The 12,141-nt window shown below is 32.3% G+C and overlaps 1 protein-coding gene across 1 annotated transcript in view; it reads left to right on the top strand.

The window, feature by feature from the left end:
* The first annotated feature begins 2,179 nt into the window (after nt 1-2,179).
* stx18 (syntaxin 18) overlaps nt 2,180-12,141 on the top strand; it is a 34,800-nt gene continuing 24,838 nt past the window's right edge. The window contains exon 1 of the mRNA XM_067458159.1: nt 2,180-2,377. Coding sequence (XP_067314260.1) covers nt 2,222-2,377 — 156 coding nt within the window. The 5' untranslated portion in view covers nt 2,180-2,221. The remainder of the gene's footprint in view (nt 2,378-12,141) is intronic.

Raw genomic sequence — 12,141 nt, 5'->3', positions numbered from 1 at the left:
GTGTTGTGAGACTCTGGTTTCTAATTACAGTCACTCACGGTTCTAACGGCCTGCTGTAATTACTCTTTAATACAGTGCTGTCTGCTCAACGTTTCCATTTTCAGTCGTATTACTTCTCTTCACTGCTTCAGTGTGGCAGTAAATCTTTTAACTACAGAACAATATTATCAGCTGACAATCAATGTCAATGATCAGCTCACAGGGAATGTTCTGGCGAGGACATTATGAACAGACGTTCTTCCAGTAATATTAATAGACCATTCGTTCAATGATATCTGGTCTTTAATGATGTTCTCAAAACGGCAGCACAAAAACATTATTTAGACATCGTTAATGGAACGTGTCTGTTTGGACATTCATATAGCCTTTTAAACGTTAATATTGTTTCATGAACGTTCTAAAGTTATGTCTCCATAATATTTAACAATGTTGCATTAAAGTTCACATAACCATGAAAACATCTCTTCATAGCACTTAAAGAATTGGGGCTATAGTTGCATAAATTTACACTGAAAAAATGCTCTTCTTCCTCAGTATTTTTGTCTTGTTTCGAGTCCAAACATCTACAAATTCTTACATTAAGAAACATTTACTAGACAAGCAAAAGTAATTGTCTTGTTTTGGGGAAAAATAACTCAAAATGAAGAGAGTTTCTGCTTAAAATAAGATAAATAATCTGCCAATGGGGTGAGAAAAATAATCTTGTTTTCTGTTTGAATTAAGATTATTTTTCTCACCCCATTGGCAGATTATTTATCTTATTTTAAGCAAAAACTCTCTTCATTTTGAGTTATTTTTCCCAAAACAAGACAATTACTTTTGCTTGTCTAGTAAATACTTCTTGTTTTAAGAATTTTTAGATATTTGGACTAGAAACAAGACAAAAATATAGAGGAAGAAGAGCATTATTGCGGTGTAGCCAAGACTGTCTTAAGCACTTATTTGTCCAACTAGCAATTACTCAAATTGTAATCAGTCTTAATTTTCTAATGTAACTGATTTAAAAAGTTAGGACCAGTCTGAAAAAAACCTACTTTTAAGACTAGTCTAAGTGGTTTATGCTCCCGGCCGCTGGTTATTTCAGCCGTTCAGAGGGCATTCAGCAATAACCTTCAGGAACAGTAACACCTACAGCACTAGTGTTGGGGAAAGTTATATTTAAAAGGAATGCCTTACTCCATTAAAAATAACTAATCTCATCACTTAATTACTTTTCATGGAAAGTAATGCGTTACGTTACATTTGCGTTAGTTTTCCTCACCTGAGCTGGGCTTAAGTGTTTGTTTGTTTTTTAATAATGAAAATAAAAAGTTCTATTTTTGGCAAATAAAGGCCCGTAGGCAGAAGTGAATGAGCCACTGGCTGAACTAAAGTTAAAAGACCAGTAGAGGGCGCCGCTCAAACAAACCACACACACACACACACACACACACACACACACACACACACACACACACACACACACACACACACACACACACACACACACACACACACACACACACACACACACACACACACACACACACACACCTACTTACTTATTTGAAAAAGCAACTCAGATATTTTGTTGTTGATTTAAAAGTAATGCGTTACTTTAGACGTGACTTAAAGTGTAATCTGATTAGGTAACGTGTTCCTTTTAATTTCACTCTAAATCACAATATCAATGTTCTCTATGATCCTCACGACTCTTGTTCATTTTCATTTCATTTATTTATTTATAAAGCACAAATACACAACAAAAGTTGCCCACTGTGCTGCACAAAGAACAGTAATAATAATAATAATAAATAATAATATAAACAAAACAATAAAGAGAATTAAAAAATACATCACTAAATTTAAGCTTAAAAAGAAACCATGAGTTATAATGATCGGGATGCTTGATTTAGAAAGTAAGACTGTAACTTCAGGATCAAAAACAACAACAAAATGTAATATAATATAATGACCCACATAACATCGTTATTATAATGTGTAAAGTGTTTACTTTAATTTATTAATTTATATCTTTAAAAATAATTTATATCTTATTTTTATTTCTTTATTTTTAAATGTTGTACTGCTTTTCTTTTTTGTTTAAAATAGCATTATTTATTCAATATGATCGAAGTTATGTAAGATAATTTTATTGATTTATCCCCCCCCCCCCCACACACACACACGTTCCTGCGCGAGCGTCGCTGGTGGGTGACGTCAGAGCGGCGACGTGTCAGTCATGGCTGCCGATATAACATTACTGTTCAAAGCGAGCGTGAAAACGGTGAAGACGCGGAATAAAGCGCTCGGACTGATCGAGCAAACTCACCGAGAGGAGCCGAAGAGACCCAGAGCGAGACACAGAGACAGCTTCAGCAGCAGAGCTAAAGAAGTGGTGAGACACACACACACACACACACACACACACACACACACACACACACACACACACACACACACACACACACACACACACACACACACACACACACACACACACACACACACACACACACACACACACACTTCTGCATTAGTGTTTCTAGTTCTGTGATAAACGATCCAATTAAGTGTGTAATCCATGAATTCGCTCAGATCTGTACCTGGAGTCAATCTGGATCAAGCCTGTGTGTGTGTGTGTGTGTGTGTGTGTGTGTGTGTGTGTGTGTGTGTGTGTGTGTGTGTGTGTGTGTGTGTGTGTGTGTTAGTGTCAGTGTCAGTCACAACAACTTCTTTGGGTCTGCTGCTAAAGCTGTCTCTGTCTCTCGCTCGGCTCCTCTCTGTGTGTGTGTGTGTGTGTGTGTGTGTGTGTGTGTGTGTGTGTGTGTGTGTGTGTGTGTGTGTGTGTGTGTGTGTGTGTGTGTGTGTGAGAGAGAGAGAGAGAGAGAGAGAGAGAGAGAGTGTGTGTGTGTATGTATGTATATATATGTGTCTGTGTGTGTGTCACCACTTAAGCTCTGCTGCTGAAGCTGTCTCTTACTCTGGGTCTTTTCGGCTCATCTCTCTCTCTCTGTGTGTGTGTGTGTGTGTGTGTGTGTGTGTGTGTGTGTGTGTGTGTTGTAAACACACCTGTCTGCAGTGGTTGTTTTGGCTCCTTTAGGACCGGCTGTGTTTCTGCTCCTGCTCAGTTTTGGTTCATAAACAGGCTGCGATAACTTTCCCTGAGCTTCAGTTTGTGTCAGAAAGCGGATCGGGCCGTGATTAGAGGCGGGAGATCAAACCAGTGCAGATTAGATTAGTCCAGCAGAACCGGCTCTAATGCCCAGCACATGTTCGGCTTCACATGACGGATAAAACGGGAAAAACATAAACACCGTCAAACGCGTCTGAATGACCCGAGCGCATCATCTCTGGTCTGAAGCTGAAGTTTGGGATTAATTTAACTGCTATAACAAATGTGAGCAGACACCGATTATACTCCCTTCAGTTCAACAGTTGTGCGGACCCCGCTTTTAAAAACGAAAACTAAATCAACCAAACTCTGAGAATCCCCTAAATATCCAACCCTGAGGCGATTTCACCCAGAAAGGATCGTGTGCAGTGGTTCTGAATCGAGTTGGTGTTTGTTTGGATCAGGAAGGTCATTAATGTGTCCGTCTTCTGGAGAACTCAGACCGACTCCAGAGCGTCTCCACTCACAGAACTCATCAGAACGGATGGGTCGATTTAGTCACTGAATGCAAAACATTATCTTTATATTAGAATTGTGACTTTATCTGTCTGACTGACTATCTCATGATAACTTTATCTGTCTGACTATCTCATAAATATGACTATCTCATTATGATTTTATCCGTCTGAGTTTATCTCATTATGACTTTATCTCATAATTATGACTATCTGACTGACTATCTCAAACTCAGACAGATAGTCATAATTATATCTCATTATGACTTTATCTGACTTTATCTCATTATAACTTTATCTGACTGACTATCTCATAAATATGACTATCTGTCTGACTATCTCATAATTATGACTATCTGTCTGACTATCTCATAATTATGACTATCTGTCTGACTATCTCATAATTATGACTATATCTGACTGACTATCTCATAATTATGACTTTATCTGACTGACTATCTCATAATTATGACCATCTGACTGACTATCTCATAATTATGACTATCTGACTGACTATCTCATAAATATGACTATCTGACTGACTATCTCATAATTATGACTTTATCTGACTGACTATCTCATAATTATGACTTTATCTGACTGACTATCTCATAATTATGACTTTATCTGACTGACTATCTCATAATTATGACCATCTGACTGACTATCTCATAATTATGACTATCTGACTGACTATCTCATAATTATGACTATCTGACTGACTATCTCATAAATATGACTATCTGACTGACTATCTCATAATTATGACTTTATCCGACTGACTATCTCATAATTATGACTTTATCCGACTGAGTATCTCATAATTATGACTATCTGACTGACTATCTCATAATTATGACTATCTGACTGACTATCTCATAAATATGACTATCTGACTGACTATCTCATAATTATGACTTTATCTGACTGACTATCTCATAATTATGACCATCTGACTGACTATCTCATAATTATGACCATCTGACTGACTATCTCATAATTATGACTATCTGACTGACTATCTCATAAATATGACTATCTGACTGACTATCTCATAATTATGACTTTATCTGACTGACTATCTCATAATTATGACTTTATCCGACTGACTATCTCATAATTATGACTATCCGACTGACTATCTCATAATTATGACTATCTGACTGACTATCTCATAATTATGACTATCTGACTGACTATCTCATAAATATGACTATCTGACTGGCTATCTCATAATTATGACTTTATCTGACTGACTATCTCACTCACTATCTCATAATTATGACTATCTGACTGACTATCTCATAATTATGACTATCTGTCTGACTATCTCATAATTATGACTATCTGACTGACTATCTCATAATTATGACTTTATCCGACTGACTATCTCATAATTATGACTATCTGTCTGACTATCTCATAATTATGACTTTATCTGACTGACTATCTCATAATTATGACTATCTGACTGACTATCTCATAATTATGACTATCTGACTGACTATCTCATAATTATGACTATCTGTCTGACTATCTCATAAATATGACTATCTGACTGACTATCTCATAATTATGACTATCTGACTGACTATCTCATAATTATGACTATCTGACTGACTATCTCATAATTATGACTATCTGACTGACTATCTCATAATTATGACTATCTGACTGACTATCTCATAATTATGACTATCTGACTGACTATCTCATAATTATGACTATCTGTCTGACTATATCATAAGTATGACTATCTGACTGACTATCTCATAAATATGACTATCTGACTGACTATCTCATAATTATGACTATCTGACTGACTATCTCATAATTATGACTATCTGACTGACTATCTCATAATTATGACTATCTGACTGACTATCTCATAATTATGACTATCTGTCTGACTATCTCATAAGTATGACTATCTGACTGACTATCTCATAATTATGACTATCTGACTGACTATCTCATAATTATGACTATCTGACTGACTATCTCATAATTATGACTATCTGTCTGACTATCTCATAATTATGACTATCTGTCTGACATTCTCATAAATATGACTATCTGTCTGACTATCTCATAATTATGACTATCTCACTCACTATCTCATAATTATGACTTTATCTGACTTACTTTATCTCATAATTATGACTATCTGACTGACTATCTCATAATTATGACTTTATCTGACTTTATCTCATAAATATGACTATCTCATAATTATGACTATCTGTCTGACTATCTCATAATTATGACTATCTGACTCACTCTCATTATGACTTTATCTGACTTACTTTATCTCATAATTATGACTATCTGTCTGACTATCTCATAATTATGACTTTATCTGACTTACTTTATCTCATAATTATGACTATATCTGACTGACTATCTCATAATTATGACCATCTGTCTGACTATCTCAAACTCAGACAGATAGTCATAATTATATCTCATTATGACTTTATCTGACTTTATCTCATTATGACTTTATCTGACTTTATCTCATTATGACTTTATCTGACTTTATCTCATAAATATGACTATCTGTCTGACTATCTCATAATTATTACTTTATCTGACTTTATCTCATAAATATTACTATCTCATAATTATGACTATCTGTCTGACTATCTCATAATTATGACTATCTGACTTACTATCTCATAATTATGACTATCTGTCTGACTATCTCATAATTATGACTATCTGACTCACTATCTCATTATGACTTTATCTGACTTACTTTATCTCATAATTATGACTATCTGTCTGACTATCTCATAATTATGACTTTATCTGACTTACTTTATCTCATAATTATGACTATATCTGACTGACTATCTCATAATTATGACCATCTGTCTGACTATCTTAAACTCAGACAGATAGTCATAATTATATCTCATTATGACTTTATCTGACTTTATCTCATTATGACTTTATCTGACTTTATCTCATAATTATGACTATCTGTCTGACTATCTCATAATTATGACTATCTGTCTGACTATCTCATAATTATGACTATCTGTCTGACATTCTCATAAATATGACTATCTGTCTGACTATCTCATAATTATGACTATCTGTCTGACTATCGCATAATTATGACTATCTGACTCACTATCTCATTATGACTTTATCTGACTTACTTTATCTCATAATTATGACTATCTCACTCTCTATCTCATAATTATGACTTTATCTGACTTACTTTATCTCATAATTATGACTATCTGACTGACTATCTCATAATTATGACTTTATCTGACTTACTTTATCTCATAATTATGACTATATCTGACTTACTTTATCTCATAATTATGACTATCTGACTGACTATCTCATAATTATGACCATCTGTCTGACTATCTCAAACTCAGACAGATAGTCATAATTATATCTCATTATGACTTTATCTGACTTTATCTCATTATGACTTTATCTGACTTTATCTCATTATGATTTTATCTGACTTTATCTCATTATGACTTTATCTGACTTTATCTCATTATGACTTTATCTGACTTTATCTCATTATGACTTTATCTGACTTTATCTCATAAATATGACTATCTGTCTGACTATCTCATAATTATTACTTTATCTGACTTTATCTCATAAATATTACTATCTCATAATTATGACTATCTGTCTGACTATCTCATAATTATGACTATCTGACTCACTATCTCATTATGACTTTATCTGACTTACTTTATCTCATAATTATGACTATCTGTCTGACTATCTCATAATTATGACTTTATCTGACTTACTTTATCTCATAATTATGACTATATCTGACTGACTATCTCATAATTATGACCATCTGTCTGACTATCTCATAATTAGGACTATCTGACTTACTTTATCTCATAATTATGACTATCTGTCTGACTATCTCATAATTATGACTATCTGACTTTATCTCATAAATATGACTATCTGTCTGACTATCTCATAATTATGACTATCTGACTTTATCTCATAATTATGACTATCTGACTTTATCTCATAATTATGACTATCTGACTCATCTCATTATGACTTTATCTGACTTTCTTTATCTCATAATTATGACTATCTGTCTGACTATCTCATAATTATGACTTTATCTGACTTACTTTATCTCATAATTATGACTATCTGTCTGACTATCTCATAATTATGACTATCTGACTTACTTTATCTCATAATTATGACCATCTGTCTGACTATCTCATAATTATGACTATCTGTCTGACTATCTCATAATTATGACTATCTGACTTTATCTCATAATTATGACTATCTGACTTTATCTCATAATTATGACTATCTGTCTGACTATCTCATAATTATGACTATCTGTCTGACTATCTCATAATTATGACTATCTGACTTACTTTATCTCATAATTATGACTATCTGTCTGACTATCTCATAATTATGACTATCTGTCTGACTATCTCATAATTATGACTATCTGACTTTATCTCATAATTATGACTATCTGACTTTATCTCATAATTATGACTATCTGTCTGACTATCTCATAATTATGACTATCTGTCTGACTATCTCATAATTATGACTATCTGACTTTATCTCATAAATATGACTATCTCATAATTATGACTATCTGACTCACTATCTCATTATGACTTTATCTGACTTACTTTATCTCATAATTATGACTCTCTGACTGACTATCTCATAATTATGACTTTATCTGACTTACTTTATCTCATAATTATGACTATATCTGACTTACTTTATCTCATAATTATGACTATCTGACTGACTATCTCATAATTATGACTTTATCTGACTCACTATCTCATTATGACTTTATCTGACTTACTTTATCTCATAATTATGACTATCTGACTCACTATCTCATAATTATGACTTTATCTGACTTACTTTATCTCATAATTATGACTATCTGACTGACTATCTCATAATTATGACTTTATCTGACTTACTTTATCTCATAATTATGACTACATCTGACTTACTTTATCTCATAATTATGACTATCTGACTGACTATCTCATAATTATGACCATCTGTCTGACTATCTCAAACTCAGACAGATAGTCATAATTATATCTCATTATGACTTTATCTGACTTTATCTCATAATTATGACTATCTGTCTGACTATCTCATAATTATTACTTTATCTGACTTTATCTCATAATTATGACTATCTGTCTGACTATCTCATAATTATTACTTTATCTGTCTGACTTTCTCATAAATATGACTATCGCATAATTATGACTATCTGACTCACTATCTCATTATGACTATCTGACTTACTTTATCTCATAATTATGACTTTATCTGACTTTATCTCATAATTATGACTTTATCTGACTTTATCTCATAATTATGACTATCTGTCTGACTATCTCATAATTATGACTATCTGTCTGACTATCTCATAATTATGACTATCTGTCTGACTCTCTCATAATTATGACTATCTGTCTGACTATCTCATAATTATGACTTTATCTGACTGACTATCTCATAATTATGACTTTATCCGACTGACTATCTCATAATTATGACTTTATCTGACTGATTATCTTATAATTATGACTTTATCTGACTTACTTTATCTCATAAATATGACTATCTATCTGACTATCTCATAATTATGACTTTATCTGTCTGACTATCTCATAATTATGACTTTATCTGACTGACTATCTCATAATTATGACTTTATCCGACTGACTATCTCATAATTATGACTTTATCTGACTGACTATCTCATAATTATGACTTTATCCGACTGACTATCTCATAATTATGACTTTATCTGACTGACTATCTCATAATTATGACTTTATCTGACTGACTATCTCATAATTATGACTTTATCTGACTTACTTTATCTCATAAATATGACTATCTGTCTGACTATCTCATAATTATGACTTTATCTGTCTGACTATCTCATAATTATGACCATCTGTCTGACTATCTCATAATTATGACTATCTGTCTGACTATCTCATAATTATGACTATCTGTCTGACTATCTCATAATTATGACTTTATCTGACTGACTATCTCATAATTATGACCTTATCCGACTGACTATCTGACTGACTATCTCATAATTATGACTTTATCTGACTTACTTTATCTCATTAATATGACTATCTGTCTGACTATCTCATAATTATGACTTTATCTGTCTGACTATCTCATAATTATGACCATCTGTCTGACTATCTCATAATTATGACTATCTGTCTGACTATCTCATAATTATGACTTTATCTGACTGACTATCTCATAATTATGACTTTATCTGACTTACTTTATCTCATAATTATGACTATATCTGACTTACTTTATCTCATAATTATGACTATCTGACTGACTATCTCATAATTATGACTTTATCTGACTTACTTTATCTCATAATTATGACTATCTGACTCACTATCTCATAATTATGACTTTATCTGACTTACTTTATCTCATAATTATGACTATCTCATAATTATGACTTTATCTGACTTACTTTATCTCATAATTATGACTATCTGACTGACTATCTCATAATTATGACCATCTGTCTGACTATCTCAAACTCAGACATATAGTCATAATTATATCTCATTATGACTTTATCTGACTTTATCTCATAATTATGACTATCTGTCTGACTATCTCATAATTATTACTTTATCTGACTTTATCTCATAATTATGACTATCTGTCTGACTATCTCATAATTATTACTTTATCTGTCTGACTTTCTCATAAATATGACTATCGCATAATTATGACTATCTGACTCACTATCTCATTATGACTTTATCTGACTTACTTTATCTCATAATTATGACTTTATCTGACTTTATCTCATAATTATGACTTTATCTGACTTTATCTCATAATTATGACTATCTGTCTGACTATCTCATAATTATGACTATCTGTCTGACTATCTCATAATTATGACTATCTGTCTGACTATCTCATAATTATGACTTTATCTGACTGACTATCTCATAATTATGACTTTATCCGACTGACTATCTCATAATTATGACTTTATCTGACTGACTATCTCATAATTATGACTTTATCTGACTTACTTTATCTCATAAATATGACTATCTATCTGACTATCTCATAATTATGACTTTATCTGTCTGACTATCTCATAATTATGACTTTATCCGACTGACTATCTCATAATTATGACTTTATCTGACTGACTATCTCATAATTATGACTTTATCCGACTGACTATCTCATAATTATGACTTTATCTGACTGACTATCTCATAATTATGACTTTATCCGACTGACTATCTCATAATTATGACTTTATCTGACTTACTTTATCTCATAAATATGACTATCTGTCTGACTATCTCATAATTATGACTTTATCTGTCTGACTATCTCATAATTATGACCATCTGTCTGACTATCTCATAATTATGACTATCTGTCTGACTATCTCATAATTATGACTATCTGTCTGACTATCTCATAATTATGACTTTATCTGACTGACTATCTCATAATTATGACTTTATCCGACTGACTATCTGACTGACTATCTCATAATTATGACTTTATCTGACTTACTTTATCTCATAAATATGACTATCTGTCTGACTATCTCATAATTATGACTTTATCTGTCTGACTATCTCATAATTATGACCATCTGTCTGACTATCTCATAATTATGACTCTGTCTGACTATCTCATAATTATGACTTTATCCGACTGACTATCTCATAATTATGACTTTATCTGACTGACTATCTCATAATTATGACTTTATCTGACTGACTATCTCATAATTATGACTTTATCTGACTGACTATCTCATAATTATGACTTTATCCGACTGACTATCTCATAATTATGACTTTATCTGACTGACTATCTCATAATTATGACTTAATCTGACTTACTTTATCTCATAAATATGACTATCTGTCTGACTCTCATAATTATGACTATCTGTCTGACTATCTCATAATTATGACTTTATCCGACTGACTATCTCATACTTATGACTTTATCCGACTGACTATCTTATAATTATGACTTTATCTGACTGACTATCTCATAATTATGACTTTATCTGACTTACTTTATCTCATAAATATGACTATCTGTCTGACTATCTCATAATTATGACTTTATCTGACTGACTATCTCATAATTATGACTTTATCTGACTTACTTTATCTCATAAATATGACTATCTGACTGACTATCTCATAATTATGACTTTATCCGACTGACTATCTCATAATTATGACTTTATCTGACTGACTATCTCATAATTATGACTTTATCTGACTGACTATCTCATAATTATGACTTTATCCGACTGACTATCTCATAATTATGACTTTATCTGACTGACTATCTCATAATTATGACTTTATCTGACTTACTTTATCTCATAATTATGACTTTATCCGACTGACTTTCTCATAATTATGACTTTATCTGACTGACTATCTCATAATT

This window comes from Pseudorasbora parva, chromosome 11 (genome assembly GCF_024679245.1).
Source record: "Pseudorasbora parva isolate DD20220531a chromosome 11, ASM2467924v1, whole genome shotgun sequence".
Classification (NCBI taxonomy): domain Eukaryota; kingdom Metazoa; phylum Chordata; class Actinopteri; order Cypriniformes; family Gobionidae; genus Pseudorasbora; species Pseudorasbora parva.
The sequence above is the reverse complement of the archived record's forward strand: the minus strand, read 5'-3'. Positions and strand labels throughout refer to the sequence as shown.